The 20,945-nt window shown below is 51.6% G+C and overlaps 1 protein-coding gene across 2 annotated transcripts; it reads left to right on the top strand.

The window, feature by feature from the left end:
- Positions 1 to 772: 772 nt before the first annotated feature.
- col4a3 (collagen, type IV, alpha 3) lies at positions 773 to 18,401 on the top strand. Of its 2 annotated transcripts, none has more exons than XM_086164572.1 (52): positions 773 to 882; positions 2,767 to 2,823; positions 2,939 to 3,028; positions 3,160 to 3,204; positions 3,448 to 3,492; positions 4,259 to 4,321; positions 4,653 to 4,706; positions 4,814 to 4,840; positions 4,923 to 4,997; positions 5,072 to 5,134; positions 5,208 to 5,243; positions 5,418 to 5,465; positions 5,553 to 5,627; positions 6,178 to 6,222; positions 6,305 to 6,367; positions 6,561 to 6,605; positions 6,767 to 6,820; positions 7,247 to 7,288; positions 7,641 to 7,722; positions 7,963 to 7,998; positions 8,112 to 8,276; positions 8,414 to 8,506; positions 8,636 to 8,731; positions 8,854 to 8,924; positions 9,066 to 9,254; positions 9,538 to 9,706; positions 9,862 to 9,954; positions 10,040 to 10,144; positions 10,269 to 10,363; positions 10,440 to 10,590; positions 10,843 to 10,956; positions 11,030 to 11,197; positions 11,411 to 11,500; positions 11,576 to 11,710; positions 11,926 to 12,024; positions 12,132 to 12,221; positions 12,996 to 13,135; positions 13,537 to 13,663; positions 13,758 to 13,838; positions 13,928 to 14,029; positions 14,113 to 14,160; positions 14,240 to 14,425; positions 14,787 to 14,917; positions 15,031 to 15,103; positions 15,338 to 15,409; positions 15,780 to 15,905; positions 15,985 to 16,083; positions 16,220 to 16,432; positions 16,508 to 16,685; positions 16,758 to 16,872; positions 17,115 to 17,287; positions 17,368 to 18,401. In XM_086164572.1, exons 1-52 carry the CDS (start codon positions 808 to 810, stop codon positions 17,447 to 17,449), a joined length of 4,989 nt encoding a protein of 1,662 aa, XP_086020698.1. In that variant the 5' UTR covers positions 773 to 807; the 3' UTR covers positions 17,450 to 18,401. The 2 variants fall into 2 exon arrangements, with proteins under 2 accessions (XP_086020698.1, XP_086020697.1); XM_086164571.1 differs by lacking the exon at positions 773 to 882 and adding an exon at positions 1,748 to 1,897.
- Positions 18,402 to 20,945: the final 2,544 nt, after the last annotated feature.

The raw sequence follows: 20,945 nt of genomic DNA, 5'->3' as shown, positions 1-20,945 counted from the left end.
ACTTTGAGTCACGACGTTCAGGTGATCAATAAAGTAAACATTTAAATCAAGAGAGGCGACGAGCCGATCAATAACTCACGTTCTTCTCCTCTCCGATCCATCGATCCGCACCTCCATGTTCAGGTGAGCCTCACCTGCGGTCGCGTGCGGATGACCACTTCCGGGTGGGCCTCCGCACCTGGCGTGTGACGTCACCTAGCCCCCCACACACACCCACATCCCCTGGTCACCATGGAAACGTGACGTCATAGCGGCTCCCCAGCAAAAGAAAGGGTTGAATGAATTAATACCTTTGGAAAAATGCAAAAATATAAAAAAAATATACTCTTTGATGTCTGAGATTCCGTGTGAACCACTAAGTTAACTACATTTTATATTCCCCTTGCAATTTTTAATTCCCCTTTTTTTTAATTAACTTATTTATTTTCTTTTAATTTCTTTTTCTTCTGGCATTAAACATCTCTCACAAACCTTTAACTCTGTTAACTGGTACATCAAAGTGATCACATACAGAACGGATGTTCTCATGACCTTTGCTTCCTCATCCGGTTGATTCATTAATATGTTTGTTTGTACATATGTGTATCTAGTTATACTATTTATGTTCAATAAAAAAAGGTTTGAATGAAAAAAAATCCGGAGGGGGGGGGGCAGATGATCCCGGTCACGTGACAGGGTTGTCCGGTGCTTTTATTTTGAAGGCTAACCGGAAGTGTCGCGCTGCGTATCGCCAGCTTGACGCGCGCTCTCCCGTCACTCGCCCGCTCCTCGCACCGGCAGCCGGGACCCGCGGACCGAACCGACCGGATGGAGCCGCCGCTCCGCCTCCCGGTGCTGCTGCTGCTGCTCGTCACCACCGGAACCTCGGGACGCGCGGAAACCGTGAGTGCACGCGAAACTTTTCTTGTCATCTTTGGTGGCGGAGCGCAACTCAATGACAGGGACGACCGGAGTGTGTGTGTGCGTGTGTGTGTGTGTGTGTGTGTGTGTGTGTGTGTGTGTGTGTGTGTGTGTCTACGGGCCGTTACCATGGCGACAATCGGGAAGATTGAGAGCCTCGTTACGTTAAAAAAACAAACAAACAAAAAAACCAGGTCTCCCCTGGATGCGAAGATGTCAAGGTGGTTCTGGACCTCTGGACCAGGACCTCCAGGTCCTTCTAGAGGCTCCGTCCGCTGGGACGAGAGCTCGGAGAAGAACCTCCAGGAGGGGGCGCTGCCCGGACCACGCCTGGGTTCCCCCACCTGGTGGCCTCCATCTCACCCTGGGGACTCTGGACCTACCAAGGGTCGGGGGACAGACCGGGGCCGGACTAGACCTGGTTCGGGGCCACGCAGAGGCCGGACTTAAGCCAGACCAGATCCGTGACGGTGTGGACCGGGCCAGACGTCGGCCCGGACCGGGGCTGGAGTCAAGCCAGACCAGGGCCATATTGGACCCAGACCAGGGTCAGACCGGGTCTGGACTTCATCTGGACCAGGGGCGGACCAAGCTTGAACTCCAGCCAGACCGGGGTCAAACTGGGTCCACGACAGTCCGGACCAGGCCAGACTAGACCTAGACCAGGGCCAGACCGAATCCATGAATCGGCTCAGACCTGTCCAGACCGGACCCGGATCGGGGCCGGGCCGGGTCCAGGACAGTCAAGATGGGACCGTACGAGTGTCAGGCGGTCCAGGTGGGGTTCAGATGTGGGCTCGTGTCGGACGCGGGCGAGATCGGGACCGGACCGGGGCTTGACTCACACCAGACCTGGACCCGGATGGGGGTCGGACCGGAGCGGACCAGGACCGGATGGGGAACACCGGCTCCTGCGGGAGGAGCCGAGGTGGGACGGCTTCAGGCGGCGGGGCAGAGGGAGGCGGCAGGCTGGAGATGCGTGACTGCGAGACCAGAAGTTTGTTTTGCACCAAAGTCCTGAAATCACACAGCTGATGTGTGTGTGTGTGTGTGTGTGTGTGTGTGTGTGTGTGTGTGTGTGTGTGAGCGGGGGGGCAGCGGCCTTATCTGATTGGCCGACAGCTCTCTGTCCGTCTGTCTGGACGCTGTTGTCTTAGTCTGTCTGTTTTCTGTTTCAGCCTTTTGTCCTGATCTGTTGTTATTACTGACACACACACACACACACACACACACACACACACACACACACACACACACACACACACATACACAGGAAACCAATCCCACAAATGACCAGATAGCATGTTCAAGGACCTGGAGGACCTTCAGGTTCCTGAAGGATCTCCCAGGGACCCCCTGCCCCCCCACCTCTCCATGCTTTTATTTTGTGAAGTCGTCTCCTCGCCACTTCCTGTTTCCCGGCGAGGAGCAGCTGACGGCGAAGCCCCGGATGCGGCGGCGCTCCGGCGTGTCGGGACGCCTCCTCCATCGGGGCGGCAGACGGCGCGGCAGATAAGCCGGCGGCCCAATGTTTCACCTGCAGGAAGCACGCCGTGTTTGGGTTTCAGGCCGTCTGGAGATAAAACATCAGCTGGTCGTCGCATCGCGGACGCCACGGCGCTCGGGTCACGGCCCGGACACACACACACACACACACACACACACACACACACACACACACACACACACACACACACACACACACACACACAGAAACACACTGCTGAGGATGGGAATCAGATTATAACATTAGAAAACATTTCACTGGTCAGGAATCATCTATCAATAATCACTACGGCTGATCCTGTGTGTGTGCGTGTGTGTGTGTGTGTGTGTGTGTGTGTGTGTGTGTGTGTGTGTTTACAGGTGTGTCACTGCAGCGGGGCATCTCTGTGTCACTGTGACGGGGTCAAAGGTCAGAAGGTGAGCGGACCTGGAGCTCCAATTAGCAGATCGACTGCAGCAATAGGGATCTTGAACTTGATAGTGTGTGTGTGTGTGTGTGCGTGTGTGTGTGTGTGTGTGTGTGTGTGTGTAGGGAGAATCTGGCTACCTTGGATACGATGGACTTCCTGGAGTCATTGGTTACCCTGGAAACGAAGGTCACCAGGGTCCTGCTGGCGAGAAGGTTTGTTAGCAGACATTTTGTGTTGTTGTTGTGCAGCTGCTGCTCTTGTTGATCATCTTCTTCTTCTTCTTCTTCTTCTTCTTCTTCTTCTTCTTCTTCTTCTTCTTCTTCTTCTTCTTCTTCTTCTTCAGGGTCAGCGGGGAGCAGCCGGCATTCCTGGACTCAAGGGCTCTCGGGTACGACTGCTGTTACGGCTCATCTTAGCCACTTAGCGCTTTGTGTTAGCATCTGTGCTCCAGTTAAGCATTATTTGTTAGCATCATGTTTCAAGATAGCATAAGCAATGTCTTGCGGATAAAGGACATTGTTTGCGGATGAAGCCGTTCCTTTTGGCCTCCGGGCCACCAGGGGGCGCCACCCCGGGCCGGCTCTACTGCCTCAGGCTGCTGGTTCAACTCCCACCCTTCTGTCTTCTCCAGGGCCTTCCAGGAAAGCCAGGGTTCCCTGGGCCGCCGGGGCTACCGGTAAGAACCACTGAGGAACGTTCACAAGACCGGGAGCTGAAACCTCTCAACCCGAAAGAAAGAACTAATCAGCAGTTAAAGGAACCAATCAACAAATGAAGGGACAAATTAGCAGCTACAGGAACCAATTAGCAGATAAAAGAACCAATTAAAAGCCAAAGGCAGCAATTAGCAACTGAAAGAACCAATAAGCCGTGAAAAGAAGCAATTAGTAACTAAAAGGAACAAGTTTAGCAGCTAAGGGAAGATGTTAGCCGCTAAAAGATCCAATCAGTAGCTAATGGGACAAAATGGCCACCAAAGGAACAAGTTAGCGTCCGAAAGAACAAATTCATCACCAAGTGAATCCATTAGCAGCTAAATGAATGAAGTAGCAGCTAAAGGAACAAGTTAGCAGTGAAAAGAACCAATTAGCAACTGAAAGAACCAATTAGCAGCAAAAAGAACCGATAAGCTGCTTGGACTAACACTTTGCAGCTAAAAGGACCCTCGAGAAGCCAAAAGAAGCTTTTCTTGTATTGAAAGAAACCATTTGAAATTAGAAGTGTAAAGCAGTGGTGCTACCAGTAAACATGTGGCTCCTGGAGGTTCTTTTGACACCAAAGAGTGAGACCGTTCCAGAAACTGGCCTCCAGGTGTCACAGAAACCTGCAGATGTCCCAGAGACATGCTGGTCTTCAGCCCTGCGGTCTCAGAAAGGGAAAGGAAACCTGGTCTTAAATCCGATGGAGGTTGCACTCTGACGCCCCCTGCTGTCTCCTGTCAGGGGCTTCCGGGCCACGAGGGGCCCCTCGGCCAACCAGGACTCCCAGGATGCAACGGCACCAAGGTACGGATTTCACTCGCCACGGGATCTTTAGAACTCTCGGAGTTGCGATGCTAAGCTAAGGTACCCAAGCGAATCAGGAGCCAGGAAAACAAACTGCAGGGTTTGGTCCCCGGGGTCAGGAACTTGCAATTAGTCGGCCATGTTGGTTTCGTCCTGCGTCAGAGGCTGTTTGAGGTCCCCTCAGGTTTGTAGTCCAGCAGGTTCTACCTCGTCCTCCAGTTCGTTCTTTCCTGTTATTTCGATCGGATCTGGTTTCCATTCGTGATACGGCTTCTTCTTCCGACCGTTGATCACTGATTGATCAGTTGGCTGGTTGATTGATGTCTCCCAGGGTGACTACGGCTACCCAGGGTTCCCGGGTGCTCCAGGATCCGTCGGCCAGCAAGTGAGTCCTCAACCCTTTAGTCTACCCGATGCCGATAGAAAACACCAATGCTAAGCTGGGCTAACCTGCTGCATCAGGCTAAAGCTACCTGTGTTGGTGTCTTTCAGGGTCAGCCTGGAGTGAGAGGACCAAAGGTCAGAGGTCACAGAATGACTTTGTTTCCAGATATGGTTCTTTGTCTGACCCTGGTTTGAACTCTGGCTCTGGTCTCCTCAGGGTGACACCCTGGTCTTTCCCACCCCAACGGCCATCAAGGGGGCAGCAGGACCTCAAGGACGAGATGGAGAAAGGGTCAGTACCCCTCGCCCCTCCATCCTCACCAAAAAGTCATGACCGTGTCCCCTGATTGGCTGCATGTGTTTCAGGGGCTGCGTGGAGACTTAGGAGAACCTGGCCTGCCGGGACCACCGGGACCTGCCGGACGTCCTGTAGGTTCTGAATGTCGAGGAGTCTGATTGTGTGATCGGCCGCCCAATCATCTGACAGCTGCTTCTGTTTTAGGGAAGTCCTGGGTTGCCAGGGATAGCAGGAGAGAAGGTCAGTGTGGTGTAAGCTCCTCCCTGTCGGAGGCTGCTAGTTGGTGGACTAGCAAGCTCTGGATGAAGCCACACTCGAGCGTGACGTTCTGACCCACTTCTGGGAACAGGACAATGTTCCCAGGTAGGTCGTGCTTCCTGACGCTGCACTGATGATGTTCCTTCTCTTCACCAGGGCCAGGAGGGTCTTAGTCCCGTCATCCCCGGCCCGCAAGGCCAGAGGGTGTGTCTGAATCTAATGTCGAGGCTAACGTCCAATGCTAACACCCACACTAATGTGCTAACACCATGAACGCTGGTTGGTTCCCAGGGCGACCGTGGACCTCCGGGCATACCGGGACAGAAAGGAATCAAACTTTACGCTGAAGGTCCAAAGGAGCTGAAGGTCTGTCCTCCTATCTCTATATTCACTTGTATGTCCGGCTAGCTCGGGGGGGGCAAGCTACGGCCCTTGGGCTCGTTGGTCCTTTTAATCCGGCCGCCAAAGATTGGTACAGAATTCATACTTGATGTGAAGGATTGGATCAATGAAGGTTGGAGCTCAAACAGGAGATTATTTCATTTTGGGACCTATTTTCCTGAATGACTCAGATTGGCTTTGTGATTTAACCTTCCCTGACACACAGGAATGAGCTGGACGTGAAGCTACAAGGGAAACACTGGTTTGTACATGAAATGCAAGCAAACGTCAGAGCCTTCAAAACCAAGCTGGTCTTATTTTCAAATCAAATGTCTGACGAATCTGATATGTCAAATTTTAAAAGTCAATGTGTCCCCTAAGCCAAAAAGTTTGCCCACCCCTGGGCTAGCTTGTCTCTGGAGAACTCCTCTTAGCCTAGAGAACCTGACCTGGGGTTCCGCCAATGACGGCACATGAAATCAACCCGCTCCAAGTTTATGGTAGAACATTTCAGACTTTGGTTTTTGTGTTTCAGGGAGAACCAGGTGAGCTCGGAGAGAAGGGTTGCCGCGGACCTCCTGTAAGACTTCCCGTCCGTGAACGACCCCTTCTCTTTTATTTGAGCGTAAAAAGACGCCTGAGCTGTTCATTTTGTCCTCCAGGGTCTGCCGGGGAGCCTGGGTATTAAAGGATTCAAGGGAGAGCGAGGTGACCCGGGCTCAACGGTAGGTTCCAGAAATCGGACCGCGGAGAAATTGGCCGGAGGGCTGGAGGAGAAGCGAAGGAAACCTGGGCCTGAGCTTTGACTGCTAGCTTGCTAAATGAATATTCCCCTGAAAGGTTTCTGCCTCTTGACCTTTCTGTCAGTTGTTACTCAGACAGTCACAATCCTTCCACCTTGGCTTCTTTGTGTTTCAGGGAAAAGCAGGGAAGGACGGGTTCCCTGGAGAGCTCGGACAACCGGTAACTACATGCTATGCTAACATTAGCTTCAGGGGGCAAAATTTAACCTCCCACTGCCATGACTTATAGTTTGTGATTGATGCGGAGGTTGTGCGAGAACTTGACCAAAGAGCCTGTGTGACTCCTGGTTGTCCTCTGCTGGTGTGTCCACGTATCTGCAGGGGGAACCAGGAGATCGTGGTTATTTAGGTCCTCCAGGTCTGGATGGAACCAAAGTGAGTCTGCACGGCGAACAGGGAACGTGGCCGATTCACCTCGTCTTCAGGTCAAAGTCCACCAAAATCTTTCCTCTGTAAAATAAAGCAGTTCCTCTGCAATAGGCTATACCAGCTGTCCAATCAGAGAGGAGGGGCAGGTCCTCATCCAACATGGCAATGATGTCCTCCTCAAACAGTGCCCTGGACCATCCTCTAGGTCACTTTCTTTATCCTTGCATTTTTTCAGCCTGATCTTTAAAAACCACCCCAGTACTGCATCTGAGAGGGAACCTTTTGGTGGACTTCGCCTTGCCTTGTCTTGTCCAAGTTCTGCATGATGTACTGACTAAAGGCAGAAAACCCTTTAAGCAGACTACTTCCTTCTGAGTTGCTATATGAGAAATGTCATCCTGACCATGACTGTAATGTGATGGTGTCCAACAGGGGGAGAAAGGAGACCAGGGTCCTCCAGGTCTTCCAGGGGAGGTGAGTCTCTGCTGTCCACTCCTTCGTGGTGAGGATTCAAGTGTCAACATCCAGAGAGTCAGGATCAGTCTATTCTAACACTACCAGGGTTTCCTCAGGGTCCTCATCCTCATCCTTTGGGTTCTCCTCCTCCCCCCTTCCCGTAGGACTCAGGAGCTAAACAGGTTCATGACTTGTTTCCGTCAGTGGTCATTTCTGTCCCATAAACAGGACAATGTCGTGTAAAGTCTTCATGAAGTCAACATGTTGGGGTTGGGGTTCGCACAGAAAGGGTTCGGTCAAAACCGAAGTGGGACGTGGCCTCGATTGAACTTCCTGTTGGTTTCAAAACATCTTGTTGTGTTTCCATCAGACAGTCTGGAAGCACATGCTGCTGAAGGGCCAGCGAGGGCCCCCTGGGTTCTCTGGACCCCAAGGAGTCCCTGGAGCGCAAGGTACTTCACTAGGATGCACTACAAATACCACCTTTGATTTTTCCATTCTAGTGATTGAGAGGGAAACCTCTCATCTTGCTCAAATGGTAAATGGCGACAACGGAATAGAATTTAGGGCGTCGCGGTTTTGGCTAAAGTACCTTCTGACCTGGTGTCTGGAGAACTACCATCCAACCAGGACTAGCCAGATCTGTTCCTGGCTGTATCATGTGACGTCTGTTCTCTCCTCCCATTTTTCAGGACTCATTGGGTTTCCGGGCCTGCAGGGCGAGCGAGGTACTCCTGCTGCTCTCTGATCGGCTGCCAATCGAAACGATGAAAAGTGAAGTCACTTACTATTTTGTTATGTTCCCTGCTATTTGGGCCTTTTCTGTTCTTCCTCTCTCAAGGCGAGGGTTCTCCTGGTCCAACAGGCTCTCGGGGGCCTCCTGGCTTTACTGGGCGTAAAGGAGAGCCAGGAGAACCGGGGCCATATAGCACCGGACCGCAGGGAGCGCCTGGACTGCCAGGAAGACCCGGAGCCGAAGGAGAACCTGGAGAACCGGGAATCCCAGGTGACATTTGAAACATGTCTTGTTGAAGATAGACAAGTGACACACAGTTTGGGGCGGGTCTATTTAAGATGCTAACTTCTAGCATGTCATGCTTTAAGGAAGTAGAATCAGTGGCTTAGTGGTTGTCTGTGCCTTAGAATTCCTAGAGGGGGACAAGGGACTTCCAGGTTTGAAAGGATCCAAAGGCCTGGCGGGACTGCCTGGGGCAAGAGGCGAGGATGGACAGCCAGGTAAGGGGTCGGACGGTGACTGGCCTGGTTATAGACCCGGTCCAGAACTCCAAACTGAAGACCGACTGAAGGTTTGAATACTATTTGGTTTCATCATCAGCCCTTCAACTTCATGTATTTCATTGACAGGTGAAAAGGGCAACACATGCTCATCCTGCACAATAGTGTCGGGCAGCCCTGGACCTCCAGGACCTCCTGGAAAGCCTGGTGAGGACGGGTTTCCAGGTGAGATCCACAAATACCTGACATCTCAGCATGAAAAGCAAAACGGAAGACTCTTTTTCTAAGCTGCTATCATGTCACTGTGATGTTGCCATGATCCCCATGAGATGTCGCTCTGCCTCCAGGTGCAATCGGTTCTCCGGGACTCAAAGGTGACGATGGGGGGAAGGGCACCAGAGGCCCCCCTGGTCCACAGGTGAGCTGAAACTGTTCGGTAAAGTCAATGAACTGAGAACTTTGTTTGAATCGGTCAGGTTGATCCTTCAAACTCACCCAGACAACAATGAGTTCAAATTTAATCTACTTGAAATTCTGCTGGTATATTTGTGTCCTCTAGGGCCCTCCTGGTATCCCTGGAATACCAGGGACTCCCGGTCCAGTGGGCGACCCAGGGATCATGCGGAGAATTGGACAGAAAGGAAATATAGGGAGTCGAGGGGAACCTGGACCTCCAGGCGTTGAGGGCAAAGATGGATTTCCAGGTTTCTTGGGACCCAAAGGGGTATCAGGACCAAAGGGAGACCCTGTGAGTAGGAGATCACATCAAGCTCTGCTGGGGGGGCAAGACCAGACCCCCGTGACTTTTCTTTGGTGAAAATTAGTTAAGAAAGTTATGTGAAGCTAAGCTAACCCGAGATCCTGACCTCACATCCAGGACCCGGTCTGACCCAGTATCTTAAAATGACTAACCTGAGATTTCCCCAGACCCCAATTTGGAACCTTTATAGATAAATGTCTGTCTCCATGGAAACAAGCTGTCCATCACAGGAACAGGTAAAACCCAAGTGACGTATTGTCCTTGTCTGCAGGGTCCTCCAGGGCCAAAGGGTGACAGAGGCCCTCCTGGACAGACTGGCCCCCGAGGTCTAATAGGACAAATGGGACCATCGGGGCCCCCTGGCATCGGACCTCCAGGACCCCCGGGACCTCAAGGTGACATAGGTGTGCGGGGACTTCTGGGAGACCCCGGAAAACCTGGTGAGTTCTTTAAAACCCGCCCTCTTCTGGTGGTACGTTCAGGAGTGGAGATGCCTCTTGACTCTGTAATTAGTTTGTCCGAAGTAAGGTTGCAGCTTGTTCCTGCTGAAGGAGGCTGAGCATCCAGGTGAACTCTTGTGTCTCGTGTCCCTCAGGAGAAAAAGGCTCTCCAGGTGTAATACGAACTAGTCCAGGCGATCCAGGCCAGAAGGGAGAGAAGGGGCTGTCCGGTAATCCCGGTCCTGAAGGTGAGACGTTTGCTCAAACATCCTGCCCCATCACATGACTGTTCCCTTGTCTGACCATCAGACTTGTCTGATTACACTAATCCAGGTGTGACAGGACGACCTGGAGCTCCAGGACCTGCTGGTCTGACCGGGGAGAAGGGAGAAAAGGGGTTCTCTGTCCAGGGGCCACCAGGCTTTCCCGGGGTCAAAGGTCAGGAGGCTCTATTTGATTGATGTAACTGACTGAGGCCAGAGAAACTGCAGATGTGGAATCACAGCAACTGTATGGTCTACAACCTTTGGTTGGTCACTCGGTTCATGTCATGTATTCTCAGGACATAAGGGTGTTCCAGGAGCTCCAGGTGTGCCCAGCTTTGGAATTAAGGGCCGTGCAGGGCCATCGGGGCCCCCGGGGATGCCAGGATCCAAGGTAAGGAGGTCGAACACTCGGGTCCCCGGACCTTGGACTTGGTCTGGGGGTTTTCACCTTGTCTCCATGGCAATAGGGCGAGGCCGGGATTGGTTTTCCAGGCCAGCAGGGACAGGTAGGACCCCAGGGAGAGGACGGTTCTGTCGGACCCCAAGGGATCCATGGTGCCAGAGGACTAGATGGAGCTCCAGGACCCAAAGGTCAAGATGGACAAATGGGACCAAGAGGTAGGAGACCCCAAGACCAGAACCAGAACATTTTCTTCCATCTCCTGGACAAGTCCATTTCAGGGTTGGTCTCATGAGCTAATACAGTACATTGTTCAGCAGCTTGACAACATGTCACTGCTCATGTAGCACACTAATCTAGCAGAGATCTATTCCGACATTAACAGAATAAGGGTAGCTGCTGGCATTAGGATCAATCCTGTCTGATGTACAGGGGAGGAAACACCTCTTCCTTAATGGTGCTTGTTCCAGGGAGTCCAGGACTGGACGGTGCACAGGGTCCCATTGGTTTGGTGGGGCTTTGTCTGTCAGGAGAACCGGGATCTACCGGAGAGCGGGGTCGGTCGGGTGTCATCGGTTTCACAGGTACAAACTATCAAGGTTGTTTTTCCCATAAAAACAAAATGGTCAGTCGGTCTTACCAATTCCTGTCCCTCAGGGGCCCGGGGCCTCAAGGGTGTGCGAGGGAACCCCGGGCTGGCAGGTATCGGGGACCCAGGGCCTCAAGGGCCAGTCGGGGTTCCAGGGCTTGATGGAGCTGTCGGGCCCCGAGGAGGTGTTGGGCTGAAGGGTGTAAGAGGGAGCAATGGGCAGCCAGGAACCCAAGGTGAGGAAGATCGGGAGTCACACAGGCGCTTTTCAAGGAAATACAAAGGATTGAGAATTGTAGACTTACGTGAAAACACGTCAAAGTGAGCAACATCACAACTGGACAAACTGGGAATCAGATGTTTTACGCCACGTTCAGGATTCCGACCGAATGCAGCCTGAATAGTCGTCAAAGTATTAAGAGCGATATTTGAACCTGTTTATGTTCCAGGTATCAGGGGGGACGTCGGCCCTCCCGGAGCCCCAGGGAGTCGAGGGGATAATGGCAAACCAGGAGACCTTGGAAGACCAGGGCCACCAGGTTCCCTATCTCAAATAACATTTTCGTATTTAAATCTGTTTGGTTCTATTACTATCAACACTCTCTCTTTCTCAGGTGAAAAAGGTGTAGATGGAGTTGGAGGTACTAAAGGGTTTCCAGGGCCTCAGGGTGACCGAGGGGAGACTGGACCCAAAGGGCCGACAACTACCGTGGAGAGACATGGAGACCCCGGAGACCCCGGGCAGCCTGGTAGGTTCTGACATGGTCTGGCTGGAGAGCCCTTGGGGCAATGGGGTGAGGAAATACCAGCCAAAGAAAAACCCTGCGGCCCTGGATATTCCGCATGCAGGCAACCCCTGATTTATCTTGCATCATCAATGGGGACGACTGACTCAGTTCAAATGGAAAACATTTAAAATATTGCTGGATCTGAATCTATACTTTGCCAATGTTCTCCTCACCAGGACGCACTGGTCTTACTGGTGCTACTGGACCAGATGGCCCTCAGGGGCCTGTAGGGCCTGATGGAAACAATGGTCCAAGTGGAGTTGCTGGGCCTCAAGGTACGTTTGTGTGCAACCTTTAGTTTGAAGCAAGTGACCTTTACTTACACTTTAGTCTAGAAGCAGTCAGGTGCAGCGTTACTTTATCTTCCCCTGCGTTTCATCAGGAATTCCTGGAGACCCGGGCAGAGATGGAGAGCCTGGCGCACCTGGGCCCTGCGGTCTACCTGGCAACCAAGGTGATATGGGCAGACCAGGTAAGGTTCATAACGAAATTTTGCTACCTTTGCTACCAGTCATGATAAAACCAGAGTTCAAGGGAAAAAGTGATCATTGTCTAAGATGCACTTCTAGCCAAAGCTAGAGTACCAGACCTGTAAGATGTGTCACAGGAGCGTTTTTCATTTGTTTTACAAACAGACATGTGAACAGTGGTAGTGTGAGTCTGGTTTACATGAACCAGCTGGGTTTGCATTGTGTGCTCAGAAGTTGACGAAGGAACCCCAGACACTTTCATTGGCAGGGTCTCCTTTCCACTTTAGGAAGGGCTGTGTAGCCTTCAAATCCGTGGATTAGCCTTCCAAAAGTCAAACTTCTGCCCAACAGACTCGGTTCACAAGTCTGTCTTTTATCCAATAACAATGGAGAAAGCAGACTTTAATCGCTGTGCTGGCTATCAGACTGCACACATGGGCCAGGGGGGTCAAGTGCAGGTCAACCCAGTACCACCGTTGTTGCCTTCACTATGGTCCCCACTTAAATGGCCAATAACAAGGCCTCAGAGCAAACATACAAGTTAGCAGACCACAGGGTATGGCTGTAAAGTACCTCACCGAAAAGGACATGCAGTGGCTTCAGTCTTCTACCCCCATCTATCCTGCTTCAGACTCCACCATCACTGCTGCCAGGTCCTTCCGGGACCGATCAGGTTTTACCCGTAACCCAACCAGGACTGGACCACCATGTTGAGCCTCATACTAGCATCACTTCTAGATGAAAACTATCATCTATCCCAATCCCATTCTATCCAGGTTATAAAGGTGAGAAAGGGTCCCCAGGACCTTGTGGAGAACCTGGTGCTGATGGAGTTCCAGGAGTCGGTGGACCTCGTGGTGTTAAAGGAGAACCTAGTCCACCTGGACCAGGACCTAAGGGGTCTCCTGGAGAAAAGGTGTCAAACTTAATCAAATGGGGTGGAACTTCAGCAGACAGGGGACTCAACTAGCAGTAGAAATAAACTGACCTAGAACAAGGCAATTGATAAAAAAAAAAAAAAGTTAAGATGAGCAGTTTTTCAGCAGGTCTTTCACACTGAGACCAGGTAGACTACCATCTAACAGAGTACCTCAGCGGCTGAAGGGAAAATAACTATGAAAGATATTTGAGGGTTTTTCACCCAATGGAGCTTCAACAGAATGCTCTCACTGTATGCAGATGATATTTTATAAAACCCCTGAATGAACAGTTTCTACTTGTAACCAGAGTTTTGTTGTTTCAAGACTGATCAGGGTTGAGCTTATGGTGAAGATGAAGACCAGCATGTTGATGATGTGTCCGTCCTCTTGTCCTCAGGGCCAGCAAGGATGTCCAGGACCACCAGGCTCAAAGGGGGAGCCAGGAGACAGAGGAGATTTTGGTCCTCCAGGAGGCTGTGGCCCCTGCGGCTCCAAAGGACAGCCCGGGTCGCCCGGATGCACCGGTCTGGTTCAGAACTCAGAGGTCCACAGCTCATGGACCAACAGTCCTATTATAAACGCTCAAATCTTGTATACCTTTCTGTCGTCCTATCTCAGGTCCACCGGGTGCACCAGGTGATAAAGGTTGTGATGGTCCTCTCGGAGTAAACGGACCTCCAGGACCCGCTGGCCTCACAGGTAACACAGCGGTGTAAAGCATACTAGGAAGCTGGTTGGAAACTTTAATCGAAAACTTTGGCAATTACAGTGTAAATACGACTATTCAGGTAACAAGGGGGCTCCCGGGGATCCTGGTCCAGCTGGTCCTCGTGGAAACCAGGGACAGGATGGAATACCTGGACCTCCTGGAGAGAAGGGGGCCATGGGGGGTAGGAGAGTTTGCATGATTGATTCAAACGTGATCTGTTTGTGAAGAAATGTGTGTTTTGATTGTTGGACTCTATTTGCTCAGCCCCTGGAATTGGACCCAGAGGACCAGAAGGGCCCAAAGGTTCACCAGGTCAGTTCTTAAGTCTCATGGAATGATTGACCTCAGAGGAGAAAGGAATGAACCACCTCCTGTGGCCTCCCCTCTTCAGGCTGTGTTGGTGAAGCTGGTCCTCCTGGTCCCTGCAGTCCACCCGGTCCCCCTGGTCAGGAGGGAGATATGGGTCCTGCCGGTCCTCCTGGACCTCCCGGACCATCTGGGGCTGCAGGCAGGGAGGGACTCTGCACAGAAGGGATCAAAGGAGAAACTGGACAAGTTGGACAAAAAGGAATCAGAGGTGATGTAAACATGAAATTTGATGGCATGGAGTTAATTCCTTGTAAGTGCATGTTAAGTACATGAAGGAGGCTGTTGCATGGAATCTGTCAGAGAACATGTAGAACACGGGTTCCATAGCTCGCTTCATACCAAAGATAGTCAACGAGAGAAAGCTGTGACAGTGTGAAACATACTTCTTCGTCGACGGAGAGGAACCTTGGTACTTGGTCAGTTGGTCAGCAAATGAGCCGACTGTGGTTTCAGGTGAAGGAGCAGACAAAACCTGGTCCTTGGCCTCCAGCGGATCCATGTGATCTGACACGACAAGAAGAATTCACTTGTCTTCCAGCCAAACATGAATTTGTTTTCTGCCTCTGAAGGTCCCTCAGGGTGTCGGGGTCCCACTGGTCCTCCGGGTCCTGGTTTTAAAGGAGACAAGGGGTCGAAAGGATTAAATGGTAACATGGGTGCAGCTGGTTGCCAGGGAAACCCTGGTCCTCCGGGCAGGCCGGTCAGTACAGACTCCTTCTCTTTGATATTTCTGATTGGAGTGTCATTTGTCACTGTGGTAACACACGTTGTTGTTGTTGTTGTTGTTGTTGTTGTTGTCGTTGATGTTGACAGGGTGAAGATGGACCCTCAGGCTTCCAGGGACTCAAAGGACAGATGGGAGATGTCGGTGTCAGTGGACCCATCGGTAAGACAGTTCACTGGTGATTTGGAACCCGTCACTTTACATCCCTTCACTGATGTTGAGCGCAAACACAGTTTGCTAGCAGCCAAAATCTGCAAACTTCTACTTGGCATTCGTGGTATTAGTAGTAGCAGTTGTAGTATCGATAGTAATAGGAGCAGTTGTCCAACCAAACCTGTCGAGTTTAGTTTGGGATTTATTTCCATTTTACCTTTGAATTGATTGTATGTCTTTCAGGTGTGAAGGGGGACAATGGATCTCCAGGAAAAGATGGTCCAAGGGGAGTTCTGGGACCTCCAGGGAGGAGAGGTAGGGCAGTAATGGCACACACTCGACATAATACACCAAAGTATTACTCAGTAGTACTCTTTCTCCTTCTTTTTCCTCCCTGACACCTGGATGTTTCTACCTTCTTCAGCTCAGGAAATTCTGTTAGCTTGACAGTCATGATAGAAGCAACATTCTGCTCTAGTTTAAGTTCTACATCGCGGTAAAATCAATGTTGTCTCCGCAACCTCAAGGGAGGCGTACTGAATACTCCAAACTGTAAGAGGTGTTCACAACTATATCTAGACTAGTAGATGTACTGAGGACTCCATACTGGTAGATTTCTTCGAGAATGTATTTTTAGAATTATCGCATACAGCTTTTGTACGATGATGAGTTCCACTCCCTGCAGGCATGAGCGGGAAGGATGTACCCCCGGAGGTGATCTTGTCACTGGGAGATGCAGGTTCAGTTGGATTTCTTGGTTTGCCGGGACCAGCGGGGTCTCCCGGGGCCCCGGGGCGAACAGGTGATCTCGGTGAGTCTAGAACTGTTCCCTTTGGATTTCCTGAGCCCGGGTGAGCAGGCTCCTCAAAACAAGTGAATTCTGTCATCAGGGCTCAAAGGCAGCCGGGGTCTGGCAGGTCCGATAGGTCGGATAGGAGGCCCTGGACAGAAAGGGGAGAGAGGAGACCCAGGATGCCCTGGAACCAAAGGTCAGATGTTCTGTCACTTTCTTGCTACAAACTATTTGGACCATCCAGCACTTGCTTCGGCTGCCGCCGTCTCAAACCGGAGGCGCAGATGAGCCTGGAAGCAGAACCCTGGACCAGATCCTATCTGTATGTGCAGGTTTGAAAGGTCCACCAGGCGCCATTGGGATCAAAGGTATCCCAGGTCCACAGGGGCCCTGTGCCGACACACCAGACAAAGACGGCTTCCTGTTCACCAGACACAGCCAGGAACTGTTCGTCCCAGAATGTCCCGCAGGGTCCAATCGGGTCTACAGCGGGTACTCGCTGCTCTTCATCAATGGAAACAACCGGGCACACGGACAAGACCTGGGTAAATCTGAGAAATGAGACGGGTCGGAGAGCACCCATGGATGAGTGCGTCCATTAACTGCTGGTCTGTCTCCAGGGACGCTGGGCAGTTGTCTTCCTCGGTTCACCACCATGCCCTTCCTCTTCTGTAACACCGACAACACCTGCCGCTACGCGTCACGCAATGACTACTCTTACTGGCTGTCCACCGACCAATCCCCTTCAGGCAGCGTGCCCTTCATCTCGGGGGAGTTGCTGAAGAACTACATCAGCAGGTGAGCCTCACTTCCCGTTTCTCTGGGCGACGACTTGAAGTTCTGGTTCTGATGTTCAGCGCTGTGTTCCAGGTGTTCAGTCTGTGAGTCCAGAGCCAACGTGATCACGATCCACAGTCAGACCCGCCTGGTTCCGGCCTGCCCGGCGGGGTGGGTCTCTCTGTGGCCCGGCTACTCCTTTGTCATGGTGAGACCCCGATCTTCAGACTTTGGTAGTTTGGTACATGATGGAGGCATTGCTTCGTAAAGGGTCTTGCAAGGAGGCTCCGCCTCCTCCAGGTTGGACACAACCATTTCAGATGTTCTGTAAGGGGGTCCGAAGGTTAAGGGATAAGTTTCGATGCAGTCTCAGTAAAATAATATCCCGGTTTGCACAAAGCGTCCGAGACCCCGGCAGCACGTGACCTCTGACCTCCTTCGGTCACGCAGGAGACGGGCGTGGGGGCGGAGGGGTCGGGGCAACCGCTGGCCTCGCCCGGCTCCTGCCTGGAAAACTTCCGGAAGATCCCGTTCATCGAATGTCACGGACGAGGAACCTGCAACTACTACACCGACTCCTACAGCTACTGGCTCGCCGCGCTCAACCCCCGCGACATGTTCAGGTACGGCCGGGACAAACCCACCGCAGTCGCCGTCGCCTCGGACTCGGCGGTTGACCGATGGGTTTGTGGTCTTCCCACAGCAAACCCAAACCTCGCACCGACACCGGAGACTTTCCCGAGGGTCTGATCAGCCGCTGCCGGGTCTGCATGAAGCAGCTGTGAACCCCCTGCGCCGGACCTCCATCTGGTCCTGCTGGTACGACTGCAGGCACTTTAAAGGTGTTCACGGACGCCGGTGGACTTGGATTGAAAGTCTGGGGCTGGATTTGAGGATAGAAGAGGCCGATGAGGACAAACAACTGTAAATAAAAGGTCTTGTCTCTTAACGAAGCGATTTGTCCGAAGCGACTGTTTCGATAAAGTTAACTTTCTACCAACTCAGCTGTTTCGCAGTAAAACCACCAGCTGTCCGTCGCCAAAGAGACACGGGAGGCTTTTAGTTCTAAGTCAGAGGGCCGAGGAACAGCCAGGCTCTGATTCAGAATCTTGAATTGTACTTATCATCAAATACCCGGCGTGTAAATATATATATGTATATATATACGTATGTATATATACACTGTACTACTTCATTAGAGAGGTTTTTGGAGTATTTTAACACTCAGAACGCAGTACTTCTCTGTCGGAACCAAGCGGCAGGGCTGATGGAACCCAACGCACACGTTGGGAAATACTATTTATTTGGGTTGAAAGTACTCCAGTAAAAGTACACGGCTTGCGCAGGGTCACCATTATCCGGGGCGTTTTCGCAGTAGAAATAAGAGATCTGGTACTCCGACGACTTTAAATGTGTTCTTTTTTCTTGTTTGACAGCAGTTTTGTATCTGGGAAGGGGTTGGTACTGCGACCGGTACCACTAACGCATACTGTACCTACTGCTGATACCTCTGATTGTACTGGTGCTACACTGAAACCACCACTGCTCCAAAGACCATGTGACGCAGCGCTGACCAATCAGGGGGCAGATGTGTTACATGGGTTTGAGAGTAATACTCCTGAAGAGTGTTTGTGTGTGTGCGTGCGTGTGTGTGTATGTGTGTGTGTGTGTTTGTGTGTCTGTAATGAGTGTACACTTTGTTGTGAATTATTAAAGTACAAATACTTGGATCAAAGAGAATCTGTGCCGTCGTATTTTCTCCCGCTGAAATTCAAACTGGATCTGCAGGATGCTAATGCTAATGGAATAGTGGAGTTGAAGCTTCTAGCATATGCTAATAGAAGAGGAGTCAAACCTAGCTAATGCTAATGGAAGAGTGGAGTCAAACCTAGCTAATGCTAATGGAAGAGTGGAGTCAAACTTTGTAGCATATGCTAATGGAAGAGTGAAGTCAAACCTAGCTAATGCTATGGAAGAGGAGTCAACCCTAGCTAATGCTACTGAACAAGTCAAACCTTGTAGCATATGCTAATGCAGGTTTGGGGTCAAATCTCCTGTCAGGGTCTTCTCATCTGCAGTTCATGTTCCTCTCCAGCAGGGGGCAGCAGAGACGCACTCCGAAAAGATCCTAAGGTTCCAGTTCCTGATCCCGGCAGCAGAACCTCAGAACCTGGAGCAGGAACGAAGACCAGAACCCCACCTGCCAGAAGAAAGCTCTGGTGGCAGAGCTTCAGCCTGGAAGCTCATGGAAGGAAGGAGGAGCTGACATTTTTACAAAATGGAAAAACAATGTAGATGGTTCAGAACCACCTGGAACCAACGTCACCTTCATCCATCCGTCCTCATCTTCATCCTTCCTGCACATCCATTCATTGTCAGTCATCTTCTGATCATCTCCATCCTCTCCAATAAAGACGTCTGAACGTTCTCCTCCACTGAGCGTTCCTCCTGAGGCCACGAGCCTCCGGCCTGAGGAACCTGCCCAGACGTCCTGCACCTTCTGGAACTCTAATGGACGGAAAGACCAACAGGGAGGACAAAGAAGGTGATCCTGAGTGGAGGTAATGGAGCAGAAGCTGAGGGATAAAGCAGGGGAGGAACAAACACCATCTGCAGCATCCGGCGTCCAATGCCGAACCCGGAGAAGCTCCAGATCACTGAGATCTGGACCGGATCCTGGACCTGAGGTGCTCCTGAACTCCTGGTTCTGACCGGGTTCCTGGAGAACCAGGTTCCTGTGACTCAGCGGCGCCGCTGGGATGGCAGCGGGGAAACTTCCTGTTTGTGAGTCACCAGCAGAGGACCTGAGCCCCCCCCCGCACACACACACACACACACCACACACACACACACACACACACCCCCGCCGCCATGACGCCCCCCCGCCACACCCGTGGCGTGCATGCGTGCTCATGCCAGCCGCTCCTTGACGATGGCTCATTGCCGTTAATGGGTTGCCATGGCGACCGGCTGCCGGTGAAGAGCTGCTCATTAGCGTCGGAAGACGAAGACGAGGGGTTTTTTTTACCTCCCGGAGTTTTTTCGGAGTCAAGAAGAAAAAGGGAGCGGAGAACCGAGGAACCGAACGCAACCTCTGCAGAACCCTCCTCTGGGGGGCGGAGCCAAGAGGAGGGGTCAGCTGTCAATCACAGGGTCAGCTGTCAATCATCCAACCGTCCCGCCTCCACAGCAGAGGACATTTGAACGTCTTCAGAAGACCAGGAGACTGGTTTTATTTTGGAGAACTTGGAGAGAACCCAGGTAGAAGGTGGAGGGAACCTGTGGACCCCACTCATGGAGAGCCCGGTCCAGGATCAGAACCAGGAACCGGTCAGGACGCCTCGAAACCTCTGAGGCCAGTCGGATGTTAAAGACAGCGCTCCGTGACTTCATGGACCTGGTCCACCTGGACCTTGGAAGAAGAAGAGCGTCAGAACGCCTTACATGCACATCCTAGAACGTCGGAGAACATTGGACGAGATCAAACGTCCCAAAGTGAAGTGGTATTTTGGTTAGCATAGTTAGCAGGAATGTTGCTAGCCGATCCAGATGTTCTCCTTCCTGGCGGGTTCTCGCACGGTTCCTTCCCTGAGACAGACCTGGTCTGGAGTCACTCACCTCCCTCAGAGGTCCTCAGGACCTTCTGCCAGCATGAATAAACATCAGAACCTTCCTGTGGTTCTCAGAAGCAGAACCACAGGACCTTCAAGGAAACAAAACCCTTCTAAGAAACCAGCGTCACTGCTGGTTGGAGACACACAAACACACACACACACACACACACACACACACACACAGTTCCATCACAGGGGGTAAAAGATGTCTAATAGTTACTGTCACACAAATATTAACACTCATTTACACACACACACACACACACACACACACACACACACACACACACACACACACACACACACACACACACACACACACACACACACACACACACACACACACACACACCTCCTCCAAACTTGTGTTTATAAAAGATAAGGAATTGAAGACAATGTGGAAACAAGGAGGAGAAGAATATGAAGAACTTTGATGTAAAGAGAAAGGAGAACAACGTGAACCACCAAGAACTAGAAGATGATGAAGATGGAGGAGGCCTTGCCTCACACACACACACACACACACACACACACACACACACACACACACACACACACACACACACAATTCTCCGTCAAACAAATGTAACAGAGCGTCAAAGTCGTGACACGTCAATGGATGGTGACACCATAATGTCTGCGTTTCCATGGCGACCCCCAGCGACAG

The sequence above is a fragment of the Fistularia commersonii genome, chromosome 18, assembly GCF_037954325.1.
Source record: "Fistularia commersonii isolate RoL2024-O1a breed Wild chromosome 18, RoL_Fcom_v1.0, whole genome shotgun sequence".
NCBI lineage: Eukaryota > Metazoa > Chordata > Actinopteri > Syngnathiformes > Fistulariidae > Fistularia > Fistularia commersonii.
Note: the sequence above shows the minus strand (reverse complement) of the source record. Positions and strands in the feature narration are given on the sequence as shown.